The sequence below is a fragment of the Macrotis lagotis genome, chromosome 8, assembly GCF_037893015.1.
Source record: "Macrotis lagotis isolate mMagLag1 chromosome 8, bilby.v1.9.chrom.fasta, whole genome shotgun sequence".
NCBI lineage: Eukaryota > Metazoa > Chordata > Mammalia > Peramelemorphia > Peramelidae > Macrotis > Macrotis lagotis.
In genome coordinates, this window is record NC_133665.1 from 20095440 (window position 1) to 20110807 (window position 15368).

A 15368-nucleotide genomic window follows, 5' to 3' on the forward strand; every position below is an offset into this window, starting at 1 on the left:
TTCCCCCCATTTCTTTTGTCTCTCCCTCTCTCTTCTGTCCATTCTCTTTTCTCTCCATCTTTCCCTTAATATTTAATCAACTCTCAATATGCAGGTGTACTATATTTTCAATTTTTACCTCTAGAGAAATAGAACTTATTTTCTTTGCACTCAGTACTTTAAAAAAAAATTAAGTGAAATTCAAGGAGAACTGTTGGTTTGGTTTGCTGCATGTGAACAAAGAACAATGAGAAAAATAGCAGAAATGCTCCTGATTTTGATTCTTCTCTCCAGGGTTGAGTCTGGACACACTCATGGCAGTGCCTTTTTTTCCTCTCAGCTGAATTGCATGCTTATTTGGTGTCCTAATCTTTCCCTGATCTGATGCAGTGGATAGGGGCCTTGAGTCAGAAAGACTCCTTTTTTTCTGAGTTCAAATTTGAGCTTAGATACATACTACCTGTGTGATCCTAGGCAAGCCACTTATCCCTGTTTGATTCAGTTTCTTCATTTGTAAAATGACCTGGAGAAGGATATGGCAAAGCTCTCCAGTACCAGGTCAAGAAAACCCCAAATGGGGTCATAAAGAGTATGAACGACACCATTCTTTCCCTGAGTTGGCTGTCATGTAACTATTTACTGACTGAAAATTAAGGTGTCAGCAGATAAAAGCTTAAATTGGACAAATGGAGTTGATTTGACAGGTTTGTGGTATAGAAGGGATATTCTGATAGGGAGCTAACTTCAAGTCCCCAAAGAAATAGAGCTATAATGTTATAGGAACAGATGGTAAGTTGATATTTGAGCTTGGAAATCTTTAAATTTTTCTTCACCTAAAGCTAACTCTGCCTATTTATGAATCTGAGCATTTGTATAAGCTCTATCATTAAATCATCCTTTATATGTTGAGGTATTGAAAAGGGACCAGTAAATACCCTTGTCCTCTTCTCTTATTTTGACTTCTTCCAGTCTGGTGGTGTTTCACTAAGAGACAAACAAATTGCAAGAGGAAAGGCTTCAGGCTAATAATTTTAGAGAATGAAATTTCCAAACCTTTAGGGTTACCACTTAAATATTAAGTGTACCACTATAAAACTGGGAATACCCTTTGATCCAGCAATACCACTGCTAAGTCTATATCCCAAAGACATTCAAAAAAGGGAAATAGATCTATTTGTACAAAAATATTTATGGTAATTCTTTATTTGGTAACTAGGAATTGGAAATTGAAGACATGCCCATCAATTAGGGAATGGCTGAAGAAGTTGCGGTACCACCAGAACTGTGAGGGAGACAACTTCACTCTCTCACAACAAATGTCAAGGGTTCAGTTTTATCTCAGAAGAGACCAGCATAGGATGAAGACTCTATGGCCTTACTCTCCTGAAACTAGCTTGTAATCTATCACCTTTACTTAAAATGAAAGAACAAAAGAAGAGGAAAAGAATGGAGGCTTGTATACATTGGTCACCTGTTGCTCTCAGGTTGGAAGAGCCCAAGATTTTGCCTTTTCATAGCTTTGTCTTTCATCAGAATGCTGTCACAATATTGAGGTAGTCAAAATGAGAAGAGATGAGGCCAACTAGAGCCTTTTGAATGCTAGTTCCATAGGGTCAGTAGAGTGGAACCAATTACAGAGTGTAAATGCTTGCTCCAGATTTCTCCAAGGCAATTCCATCAAATGCCACCCTGACTCTTAACAGTTCCTCACTGAGCTTGGATATCCTTGCATTGTGTGTGCTCATAAGGACTAGGTTCAATAGCTAGTTTCCTGGTACACTACCCCTGAATTTAAATAATAAATAAATTATTTCTTTATATTTAAACATATATATATTTATATATATATATATATATATATATTTTACATATCATTCTCCTCTTCCCTTCCCTCCCCTCATTATTTTTTCTTTGTGACAACTGCTTTACTAAGTAGCAGTAAGTGATTATCTTAAAAGTGTGTTATGAACATTTAATGAAGCATGAACCATGCTAGTTTCTGAAAGAGATTTGATTTGGATAAATTGCTCTGACAAAGCCTTCAGAAACTCTACTGTGATAAAATGTGGTCCAGATTATAATGGCAATAGTACTAACATGTCCTGGGTTAACTCTCAGCACTTCTGCAGACAGGAGAAATGTCCCCCTGTTGGAATGATAATATATCTGTCTAAAATGGAGAAATTATGTGAACAAATTCATTCAGAATTTGCATTGGTTCATGTAATGTTCCTTCTTATTGGGATTTTTGTCCATCCTACACATCTGGGAGGAGGACCCTTTTTCTCTACCAATTCCCCTGTAGTGGGAGGGTTAACCAGTAGGTAAGGCTGACTCACAATAGCCTCTTGTCCTGCTTGCTAGCTCTCCATCTTGGTGCCTTAATCTCTTCCTGTTAAGCCTCTTATGGCTTCTAGGTCATTCTTCTGTTATCAATGCATCTCTCTCTCTCTCTCTCTCTCTCTGTCTCTGTCTCTGTCTTTCTGTGTCTCTCTTTCTGTCTCTCTGCTGTTTCTCTGTCTCTGTCGGTCTGTCTGTCTGTCTGTCTATCTCTGTCTTGGCTCTCTGGCATTTTAATATTACTACCTAATCTGCACAGTTCCTTTTGGGATTCTTGATGCCATGAAATTAAATTTATAGGATTCTTTTTCTGATACTTCAGCATGCAAATATGTAGGGATCAGATTTCAAGAGATATCTAGGATAAAGGAAAATGGAAGGAATAAATATTTATATAGCATCTGCTGTACACCAAATTTACAGATGTTTAGCACCTGCCCAAGGCCACTTAAAGCACTACATTTGAATTTAGGAAGACCTAAGTTCAAATTCTGCCTCAAGCACTGTGAGATGTCTTCATCTATTAACACAAGATTGTTGTCTTGTTGTCAGGATCAAATATGATACATGCAAAGCACTTCGTAAATCTTGAAGTGTAGTGTACTAGCTATTATAATTATTACTCCCAGATTAGAAGACAAAATGCTATCAAGTGGTGTGTATTCTCACTTATTTCTTTGATAACATAGAGTCATTTCAAAGACTTGTAGTATTAACCATTGTTTCTGACACATTGAGGGAGACTTTTTGCTATTGACCTTGCTATAAGTAGCTACATGAATTTTATGAATAAGATGAATTTGTACATGCATAAAACTGGTAAGGAATTTGGAAAGGATTCAGTGAATGGGGATATGTATGTTATGGCAGGGTTCTGTTAAGCTGGGTTTACTGATTTGGTGTTAAAGCTAGGGTTACATTTGTTTGTCATATAAGGAGGTTTGTTGCCAAAACAACTTCTCATTGGACTTTTTGGGACTCAAAAAGTTAATTTACAATTTTCAGGTCTAAGGGAAAAAACAGCAAGTAGAATATTATCTATTCCATGGGGATTATTATAAAGCCAAAGAATGTCACAGACTACATTTAGTTTTGTGTCAGAACCATAAACAGAGTAGATGGAGTTTTACTTCATTGAGTGACAATGGAGTGTGGGGTGAGAGTGTGCATTCTTTTTCCTCACAGAGGATTATGCATATGGTACCAAAATTTGAAGAGTAGAAAGGGACTGAACCATGCTATGGGGAGCAAAACTATTGAACTTTACCCTTTACTACTTCTGTGAGTTATTTGTACAGTACAGGTCAGATGGATAGTGGCTTGCCTCTTCAGTAACCTCAAGTTCATTTCTCTTTCAAAGGTATTCCAAACCATAGGGTACTGCTGTGACTCTAGGGGATCTTGCAAAGCCCTGGGGGAAAAATAATAGTCTCTCCTCTCAAGGAGTTCCATTCAACTGAGGCATTGGGGGCAGAAGAGAGGGCTGGTTTATCTGGGCCTGTCATTTCATCAAACTCCCTTGGTTATAGAGAGATAATTTCTTCATAATTTATAGTCTTAATTCCCAGGGAAACTGAGAGGAGAAATGATTTGCTAAATGTGGTGTCTCATTTAGTATATATGAAAAGACAGACATAAATCCAGTTTTTCATGCCTTCAAGACTGGTTCTCCATTTATTGTAACTATATTGATTCTCTATTGGGTCATACAATATATGAAAAAAAAAGGACAGTTCAGTCTATGTTCTTCTGCATGCTTTTTCTCTTTCTATAGGCTCATTTTTTTTTTTCATAAGGTTGCTCTCAGGTTCTAGCTGAATTCAACTGTACTTCTTAGGTTCATAAACAAGAATGAAAGGCACTGCTTTTTTTTTTTCATTGTGTGAGAGCTGGTGTTAGGTTCATAAAATTTATCAGAGCTGGAAGGCTCTGTCATTTAAACTGTCATTTAAAGGATAGGGAAATAGCTTTAGAGTTATTAAATGATTTGTTTGAATTCATGCAACCAGTTAGTGGCAGAAATGGGATCAGAACCCAGCCAAAGTAAGCTCATCTCTGTTAGAGAAGGTGTGGTTTATTCACTTTCTCCCAGTGGTTATTGGTTCCAATGATTACCCAAAACTTGATGACACCATAACAGGGAGGGGTAGCCTGATTTTTTTCCCAAGATGTGATGAACTTTCTTTTTAGAAGGGGAGGGTGAATTATTTTTGTGGATTAGTTTATACTTTTTTCTAAACTTTCCTCTATGGCTTCAGAAGTAGTAATGTTCAGAATAGAAATCTACTATTTATAAAGTGTTGTATTGAATCTCAGTCCATCACTTTTAAGTATCTATGGTAGCACAAGCCAAATAATTTTCAAAATTGTCCTGCTCAGTCATCCCTTCCCTAGTTAACTCACATCTGGCCCCTGGATCACCTCACACACCACAACTCCAGTTTTTTTTTTTTTTTTGCAATGAGGAATGAGTTCATTTCACAGTCTTTCCCTCTCTGCTAGAGAGTTTTGTCTGCTTTTGCTCATTCCTCCTTAGGGATTACATGGAAGGACCATGTTCCCTTCCTTCCCCTCAAAGATTCATGTTATACTCTATACAAGATAGAGAAGGGGGAGAATAAAAAGATTAAAAAAGAAGAGAAGAGAAAAGGAAGAAAAGAAAGTGAGGAAAGGAAAAAAGGAAAGAAGGAGAGCTGAAGGACTTTGAACCTTTCCTTTTCAATGCCAGATATTCTTTAAAGAGATCTTTGTTTTCTTTTTTTTTAATTTTTTTTTTAGGTTTTTGCAAGGCAAATGGGGTTAAGTGGCTTGCTCAAGGCCACATGGCTAGGTAATTATGAAGTGTGAGACTGGATTTGAACCCAGGAACTCCTAACTTCAGGGCTGGTGCTTTATCCACTGCGCCACCTAGCTGCCCCCTTTGTTTTCTTTTTAAAAAATATTTTATTTGTTTTTTTCCAACTATATGCAACAGCAATTTATACCAATCATTTTTTGCAAGGTTTTGAGTTTTACATTTTTCTCCTTCCCCCCTTTTCCTTCCTCTCTCCCCCTGACAGAAGATAATCTGTTATAGGCTCGACATTTGTAACCATGCTAAGCATAGATCCATATTGATCATGTTATGAGAGAAGATTCAAATCCAAGTGGAAGAAGAAAACATTAGAGAGGATAAAAAAGACATACTATATAAGAAAATTTTTAAAAATTGAAAATAATAATCTTTGGTCTTCATTTAAACTTCACAGTTTCTTCTCTGGATATGGATGGTATTTTCCATCACAAGTCTTTTAAAATTGCCTTTTGATTATTGTACTGTTCAAATGAACAAGTCCATCATGGTTGATCATCATTTCGTGTGTGTAAAATATTCTTCTGAATCTGCCCATTTCACTCAGCATCAATTCAATGCAAATCTTTCCATGCTTTTTCTGAAATCTTGTCCCTCATGATTTCTTATAGAACAGTGTTCCATCATTACATTTACCACAATTTGTTCAGCTATTTCCAAACTGATGGACATCCCCTCAATTTCCAATTCTTTGCCACAACAAAAAGAGCCCCTATGAATATTTTTCTATATATGGGATTTTTACCCTTTTTCATGCTCTCTTCAGGATACAGATCCAGTAGTAGTATTGTGGGATCAGAGTCTGAACATTATTTGTTTGTTTTTTGCAAGGCAATAGGGTTAAGTGACTTGCTCAAGGTCATATAACTAGGTAATTATTAAGTGTCAGAGACTGGATTTGAACTCAGGTCCTTCTGATTCCAAGGCCAGTGCTCTATCTACTGCACCACCTAGTGGTCCCAAGTCTGAACATTTTTTATAGCCCTTTGGGTATAATTTCAAATTGCTCCCCAGAAAGGTTGGATCAATTCACAACTCCACCAACAATACATTAATGTCTCAGTTTTCCTACATCTCCTTCAACATTTATCATTTTTCTTTCTAGTCATATTGGCCAATCTGAGAGATGTGAGGTGATATCTCAGAGATGTTTTAATTTGCATTTCTCTATTCAATAATAATTTATGAATTGGGGAATGGCTTTTTTTTTTTACAAATTCAACTCAGTACTCTATGTATTTTCAAAATGAGTCCTTTGTCAGAAACACCAGTTGTAAAAATTATTTACCAACTTGATACATTCCTTTTAATCTTGTTTGCTGTGTCTTTGTTTGTACAAAACCTTTTTAATTTAATGTTATCAAAAATTATTCAGTTTGCTTTTTATAGTCTTCTTTATTTTTTCCCTGGTCATAAACTGCTTCCCTTTCCATAGATCTGATAGGTAAACCATTCCTTGATCTCCTAGTTTGCTTATAATATTGTCTTTTATGTCTAAATCCTGAACATACTTTGATCTTATCTTGGTATAGGGTGTGAGATGTTGGTTTATTACTGGTTTCTGTCATACTATCTTAACAGTTTTCCCAGAAGTTTTTAATTGAAGAGTAAGTTTTTATTCCAGAAGTTGGAATTTTGGGGTTTATCAAACAGAAATTTACTATAGTTATTTACTGTTGTCTCTTTTGCACCCAATCTATTCCACTGATACACCTCTTTATTTCTTAGCCAGTACCAAGCAGTTTTGATGACTGATACTCTATAATATAATTTTAGATTTAGTTTGACTAGGCTCCCTTCCTTTGTATTTTTTCATTAATTCCCTTTTGTTGTCCCTCTAGTTACTATTTTTTCTAGCTCACTAAAGTATTTTTTCGGAAGTTTGATTGGTATGACTAATTAAGTAATTTAATTTAGGTAGAACTTTCATTTTATTTTTCAGGAGTGATTGATGGATTCTTTCAATGGCTATTTTGCCTTCTGGTTCCAGGTTATCAGGGCAGTTTTCCTTAACCATATCCTGAAGAATGGTACCCAGGTTTTTTTTTATCAAAGCTTTTAAGTAGTCCTATGATTCTTAAATTGTCTCTCTTGGATACATTTTTCAGGTCAGTTGTTTTACCAATGAGGTATTTTACATTTTCTTCTATTTTTTTCATTTTTTTTTTATTTTAACAGATCCTTGGTGCCTCATGAAATCATTAGTTTCTTTGAACACTTTTTTTTGGCAAGGCAATGGGGTTAAATGACTTGCCCAAGGTCACACAGCTAAGTAATTATTAATTGTTTGAGGTCAAATTTGAACTCGGGTCTTCCTGACTCCATGGCCAGTGCTCTATCTACTGTGCCACCTAGCTCCCCCTCAATCTATTTTTCAGGGAGATGTTTTCTCCATTTAGTATCTCCTTTTCCATTTTATCAATTCTATATTTAAAGGGGTAGTTATCTTTTTCTTTTTTTTTTTAGTTTTTTTTTTTTTTTTGCAAAGCAAATGGGGTTAAGTGGCTTGCCCAAGGCCACACAGCTAGGTAATTATTAAGTGTCTGAGACCGGATTTGAATCCAGGTACTCCTGACTCCAGGGCCGGTGCTTTGTTCACTACGCCACCTAGCTGCCCCAGTTATCTTTTTATTATTTGCCCAGTTGTGTTTTTGGGGGATTTATTTTCTTTTTTGCATTTGTCCAATTGTATTTTTAAAGGATTTATTTTCTTCTGCCACTTTTTTGTTGCAAGATGTTAATTTTCTCTTGCATTTCTTTTCCTACTTTCCCATTTGATTTTTAAACTCCTTTCTGCTCTCTTCTAAGATTTCTAAGAAGTCTTCATATTCACTCCATCTGTCCTCTTTTCTTTTTTTTTTTGAGCTAGTATCCTTATCTCCAAGGTAACAAACATTCAATAGACCCTGCTTCCTGCTAACCTTTTTTGATTTTGGGATTAGGTCTTGTGTTGGGGGAGGGGTTGGTTCACAGACCTTTGATGTTGAGAACCCTAGAGGCCAAGTTCACTGCAGTTAGAAACTCCAGGCAGTTACTCAGTGGACCAACCAGTAAGAAATGCCAGAAGCTTTCTCTGGATTGTTTGTGTTGGGGGTGCCCAATCTCTGGGAACTGTCTTCATCGCAACCCAGTCACTGGGTTAGGTCATCAGGGCTAGAAACTCCAGAGGGTCTCTGGATAGTCAGTATTAGGATAGTCTGCTGCCCACAACTGGGCACTGGGGAAAGGTGCAAACACCTGGGGCTGTTTCTATGTTAATACTGGGAAAGCCAGGGCCTGGCCCACAGGTATACAGAGGGGGATGGAGGTGGGGGGTGGGTGGGAGGAGTGAGTGTTAGGGTTAGGGCAGTCCAGACCAGCCACACTGGCTGAAAGGGTTTCCTGGGCAGTTGGAGCTCTACCAGTTTACCCTCCAACCACACCACAAAGACTTCAGCTCCCACAGCTGAGGTTCTCATGTTAGTCCCCCACTTGCTTCCCTTGCCCTGGATCTCTGCTCTCTGCCCTGGGCACACCCACATTCCCTGTGACAGACCTTGCTAGAAGATGTCCCCCTCTGTTCTTTTGTGGGTTCTGTCAATCCAAAATCTTTAAGAGGCTTGATTCTTGTCAGTTCTGAAGGAAAGCCAGGGGAGCTTAAAACAGTACCTGACTTCTCTCTGCTATATTGTCTGGAAGCCACCTCTGTGTTTTCTTTTTTTAAAGAATGTTTTAATTTTATTTTTCTCAACTACATGTAATAATAATTTTTAACATTCATTTAAAAATAATTTTTGAGTTTCGAATTCCCTCCTTTTCTCTCCTCCGTCAATGAGAAGGCAAACAACTTGATATAGAGTACACATGCACAGTCATACAAAACATATTTCCCTATCAGCTATGTTGCAAAAGAGAACAGACTAAAAAATTAAGGAAAAAAAAGAAAATTAAAAGAATGCTTTGATTTGCATTCAGACTCATCAGTTCTTTGTCTGGAGATGGATATAAATTTTTCTCTTAAGTCCTTCAAAATTGTCTTAGATCATTGCATTGCTGCGAATAAGTAAGTCATTCATAGTTGATCACTATACAATATCGCTGTTACTGTGTAAAATGTTTTCCTGGCTCTTCTCAGTTCACTTTGTATCAGTTTCTATAAATCTTCCCAGGTTTTTATGTAACCATCCTGAACATCATTTCTGTACTCCATCACAATAATATCCTACAACTTGTTCAGTCATTCTCCAATTGATATGCATCCCTTCAATCTCCAATTCTTTGCAAGATCTTTGTTTTCAATCAATCAAGAAGGATTGCTATATGCTGAGCCCTGTGCCAAATCTTAAGGATACAAAGAAAAAGAAAAGTGTCCCCCAAAAGCTTGTATTCTAATAGGAGAGACAGCATATCCATAAATAGGTAAATGCAAGATACATACAAAATAGATAGATAAAAGATAACCTTAAAAAGGAATACATTAGCAACTGGAGGAGGGGAATAGAGAAGATGCTTAGGAAAGATGGTGGCTGAATTGAAGAATTTTAAGAGTTAGGAGGAGAGAGAGAATTCTAGGTATTGGATATAGTCCCAAAGGAATGTAAATGGGGACATGGAGTGCTGCATCAGAGGAATAGCAAGCAAGTCAGTATGATGGGAGCACACAGTAAGATGAACAAGAGTATAATGGTTAATATAGAAATTTCATGACTGTACATATATATAGCCTATATTAAATTGTTTGCCTTCTCAAGTGGGTAGAGGGAAGGGGAGGGAGAGAATTTGGAACTCAAAATTTAAAAAAATGAATGTTAACAATTGTTTTTACATGCAATTGAGAAAAAAACTTTAAAAAAAGTAATATGTAAGAATATTGGAAAGGAGGAAAAGACTACCTTGTGAAGAGCTTTAAATGCCAGTCAGATGAGTTTATATTTAAACCTAGAGCCAGCTAGATGTTCTAGTTAATAGAACTTGGAGTCAGGAAAATTGAATTCAGTCCCACTTCAGATACTTTCTAGGTGAGTGACCCCTGGCCAAGTCACTTACCCTTTGTCTCAATTTTCCCATCTCTATTAAATGGAGATAATAATAATACCATCCTTCTGAAGTTATTATGAGGATAAAATGAACTATCTCCATAAACCATAAAGTGTTTTATAAATGATAGTTACTATTTGTGTTTCTGCCAAATACTATTACTGCTATTCTTGTTCAGTCTTGTCTGACTCTTTGTGATCCCTTGAACTATATCACATCAGGTCCTTTTGTCCTCCATAATACTATCCAGGGAATTTTCTTGGCAGATAGTGGAGTAGTTAGCGATTTTCTTTTCAGTGGATCACTTTTTGTTTGAGCTTTTCACTATGACCTATCCATTTTAGGTAACCCTACATAGCATAACTCATAGTTTTATTGCGCTACATAAGCCACTGCCACAAGGCAGTGATCCAGAAATCACTGCTGCTGCTGCTGCTGCTGCTTTTCCTCCTCCTCCTCCTCTTCTTCTATTGCTACTACCGCTGTTGCTATTTGCTGCTGCTGCTATTGCTACTATTTTATTATTAATAGAGAGACAGTGGCATTTATGGGGTGTGTGTTTGACTGGGTAAGATATCTACAGATCTACACCACAGGAAAATCAATTTGGTTGTTGTGTAAGTGAAATAGAATAGAGAGAAATTTTAATCAGAGAGATCAGTTTAAGTATTTATGATAGTCCATGCAAGAAATGATGAAAGCTCCAGTTAGTGTACTTGTTAGGTGAATGGAGAAAAGGCAAAATATACAAGATATATTATGGAATTAGAAATAACAAGATTTTTTGGGGGGATAAGAGTTTTAAATTTTAGTTGCTGGTGGTTTTCAATAAGATTTAGACTGATGATCTCCCTTTCTTTGAAGCATGTTGGTTTCCAAATTGTTGTTCAAACTTTGTCAAGCCTTTGCATAAAGGACTGTAGGATTAAAAGCTGGAAAGACTTCAACAAATCATTTAGTTCAGAAGTTCCTGAACTGAGATTCATTGGTAGATTCCATGGGATCTATTAACTTACCTGAAATTTTTTTTTTTTTTAGATTTTAGATTTTTAGATTTTTTTCAAGGCAATGGGTTTAAGTGGCTTGCTCAAGGCCACATGGCTAGGTAATTATTAAGTGTCTGAGGTCAGATTTGAACCCAGGTATTCCTGACTCCAAGGCTGGTGCTCTATGCACTTTGCCACCTAGCTGCCCCAGCATTTTTCAATTAATTTAAAGACATTATTCTGAAAAGGGCTGTGATGAGGCCTCACCAGATTATGAAAAAGGTTCATAAAATGTAAGGAATTTCTGATTTAGCCCAAAGATGGAGAAAATGAATTTTTTAGAGATTAACTGATTTACCCATCCCCATTCACTCAAGAAGTGAGATAAGAATTAATAGTCAGCCTTCAAATGAGATGACAACAAATAAATTTGAAATTATGATTCTTAAAACTTTTGCATATTATTAGACCCTCCCCCATTGAATTTTTACTCTAGAACTATCATTTTGACATTTCCTAATTACTACCATAACTGTCTTCTGTCTGATTGTTTAAGTAAAATGAAATTACTGGATTTCAGATAATCATTTCCTAACAATATTTTGGGGGATGGGGTGGGAAAGAAACACAGATCAACATCTGAGTACATCGTCTGTCAAATTGGAGACAGGAAAAAGGAAGAAACACAACTTATGTTGAAAATAAAAATTGTATAATTAAAAAGATCAACTGCATTTCCTTTATGTGATCACATTTTCTGGGGCATAAACAAATCAGACTGACTAAAAGCTTATGTAATTGTAATGTTACTGGAAATATTGGAAAATCCTACATTTTCTCCTTTTCCTTTCTCTTTGCTTCTCTTTTTTTCTGTCTTTTTCTTGTCTCTACCTCCTTCCCTTCCATTCAGCTTTCAAGTGTAGTAATGCACAAATATACAAAATAAATCTCTTCTACTGGGCATGATGAGACTTGAGGATCATTTGAGCTCCAGAGTTCTGAACTTCAGTAGACTAAGGGATCAAGGATGTCAGGGGACACTAAATCTGATATTAATATGATTCCCTAGGAAGCTCCCCCCTTTCTGCTACACAGTAGACATCTAATAAATACTTAATGATTTGATTTTCTTCTTCATCAAAGTCTTTTCTTCTTTTCTTCTGAGAATTTAATTCTTGAGTTTTTCAATTCCTCATGAGCCAAATTTCTTTGAAATTCACTTCCCCCCAAATCTGGGGTACCTGTCAAACCATGTCTCACTTTCATGTCCTTCTATATCACAACTTCTGTGGTAGAGTTTTCACTTACTGGTGGCTTTCATTATCTTGATTTGTCAGAATAGTCTCATGTTCTGAAGTCCAGTCTTCTTCTTCCTTTATGTTTTGAAGAATTAAATTATCAGTAAGGCAAATCAGTAAGGCAGAGAATTCAAGAAGTGAATAGTTAAAGTTCCAAATAGTTAAAGTTCCTAATCATTATATTTACATGACAGGCTTCATACCACCTTCTCTTCTCCCTTTATGTCCTGGATTATTTTTTAAACTCGTACTTATGCTAGTGAGTCTTCAGAGTTTTAGGGTTAATACTTATGTATAGGTGATTCCTGACATCTTGCCCCATGTAGAAAGGGGATGAGTATAGCCAGATACAGGGAATCTTACTCTACATATTCCCCACAAGAAGGAAAGACAGATGTGCCCTGATACCTTTCAAATCAGCCTGTCTGAACTTATTTCATAATGACTTGGTTCTGATTCTTTTCTTAGTTTAGTCTTAGGCTTAAAATGAAAAGTCATTATCCTTCAGTATTTAATAAGCATATCATAATTGGTTTTTGTTTTCCCCTGTTTCCCATTAAGATCTGCATTCCCTTCCCAACTTTGTATTATCCAAAGGGAAAAGTCATTCACATTACTGGGTAAAATACATTTGCTACTGTATGATATTGGAATTAAAAAGATGCAGCATCAAAACTCCCAAGTGGTTGAAAACCTACCCCTGCTATTGAGTTCTAAACTTTTAACCCAGTTCACAACTTCCCTTTTGCCAAGAGAATGAATGCTTCCTGAACCAATAGCAGAGGAGAGCAATCATAATTTTTCTATGATATTACAGTCATAAGATTGGGAAAAAGGCAGGACCAGTAAGGACTAGTACCTTCTTTACAACTTATAATCTTAGAGAATTTCCTAGGATTCCAAAAGATTAAGTGACTTGTCAAGTTTATCTAGCCAGTTTTTGGTAAAGGCAATACTTGAATTAGGTGTTCCTGATTCTTAGGTCAACCCTTTATCTACTACTATGTCACACTCCCTCTCATAGCATAGTTTCACTCATAGATGTGCTGTAAATATTTAACAACTGACTCCCTCCCCTCCCCCCAAATGCATCACACTTTTAAGGTTAGTCTACATACTAACATTTTTTTCTCCATCACTTTCTTAAGTTTAAAAATCAACATAACAATTCAATCAGCTCTGATTTATAGTCTTTGTCAATTTCTGAAGTGTAAATGCTCATGCTGATAATTTAACATTTAGCTTTTCTGGGTCAATACTAGTTATTCCCAGTATACTCAGGGTCTCACTGAACCAAGAACCATTTTGAAAGCTGTAGTTGTAAATGTTGTTTATAGTTGATTGTCAGGAAAACTCTGGAGCCCAAAGATCATTAAAGATGCTTTTGGAAGTCTCTGATATTACCAATAACTGTTCCATTGTCTTGCAAACCACAAACCATTCATGTTATGATTCAGAAGTTACCATATATCCTGTTGGCCATGCCTCCTGTAGCTCAGACTTTACTTTTACTTTTCCCCTCCCCTCCCCTCCCCTCCCGTCCCCTCCCCTCCCGTCCCCTCCCCTCCCCTCCCTTCCCTTCCCTTCTCTTCCCGGCAGAACAAGTTTCAGTGCTTTCATGTGATATTCTTTTATGTGCCCTCTTTTGGTATGGCTGCCCTGAGTAGACACAATTATGCCCCTCTACCCAGGCTCCTTGATTTTATTTTATTTTATTTTATTTTTTTTGACCATTGTGATGCTTTTATTGTCAAAAAAATAAAACAGCAACAACATTCACAGACGGCGACCTCGGCGACCACCCTTTCTGCGAGTGCTATCAGAAGGAATTGGAGTGACATCCTCAATCCACCCAATCTTCATTCCAGAACGTGCCAGAGCTCTCAGGGCTGACTGTGCACCAGGGCCAGGTGTCTTAGTCCTGTTTCCCCTTGTTGCCCAAAGTTTGATGTGAAGGGCAGTGATGCCTAATTCTTTACATCTCTGGGCAACATCTTGAGCAGCCAACATAGCAGCATAGGGAGAAGATTCGTCTCTGTCAGCCTTGACCTTCATTCCACCAGTTACTCTGCAGATGGTTTCTTTGCCAGAGAGATCAGTCACATGAACAAAGGTGTCATTGAAGGAAGCAAAGATATGGCAGACACCAAATACATTTTCTCCCTCTGCAACCTGAGGTCCAAGTCTGATGACCTGCTCTTCCTTCTTTTCCTTCCCCTTGTGAGGTGCCATTTCTGCTCCTTCGCTTGGGCCGCCAACACCAGAAAAGCTCTTTGATTTTAAAAGATTTATTAAGTATGCTATTAAGTATTACTTAGTATGTAATTTACTTAGTAATTTACTAAGTATGGGGAAAGCTAGGTGGCGCAGTGGATAAAGCACCGGCCCTGGAGTCAGGGGTACCTGGGTTCAAATCCGGTCTCAGACACTTAATAATTACCTAGCTGTGTGGCCTTGGGCAAGCCACTTAACCCTATTGCCTTGAAAAAAAAAAACCCTTAAAAAAAGATTTACTAAGTATGACAATTAAAGATCTGTGTGGGGGCAGCTAGGTGGCACAGTGAATAGAGCACCGGCCTTGGAGTCAGGAGGACCTGAGTTCAAATATGGTCTCAGACACTTAATAATTGCCTAGTTGTATGACCTTGGGCAAGTCACTTAACTCCATTGCCTTAAATAAAAATACAAAATACAAAATTAAATAAATAAAAAAATTAAATAAAAGTCTGGCCTAGTCATTGATCATATTTAACTTACACACTTCCTGAGGTGTCTTAACAAATGTGGAGGGGAAAACACTTATGGTGTGCTGCAACCAGTTCTCCTTTTTTTGAATATGGTATTCCTTTAAGAATCACATTTCAATAATGAATCCACCAAATCTCATTGCTACATATG

General features: G+C 37.0%; 1 protein-coding gene across 1 annotated transcript; it reads right to left on the reverse strand.

The window, feature by feature from the left end:
* Positions 1–14198: 14198 nt before the first annotated feature.
* LOC141494721 (small ribosomal subunit protein uS11-like) lies at positions 14199–14725 on the reverse strand. The gene has a single exon (XM_074195935.1). The coding sequence runs from the start codon at positions 14700–14702 to the stop codon at positions 14247–14249; it is 456 nt and encodes a 151-aa protein (XP_074052036.1). The 5' UTR covers positions 14703–14725; the 3' UTR covers positions 14199–14246.
* Positions 14726–15368: the final 643 nt, after the last annotated feature.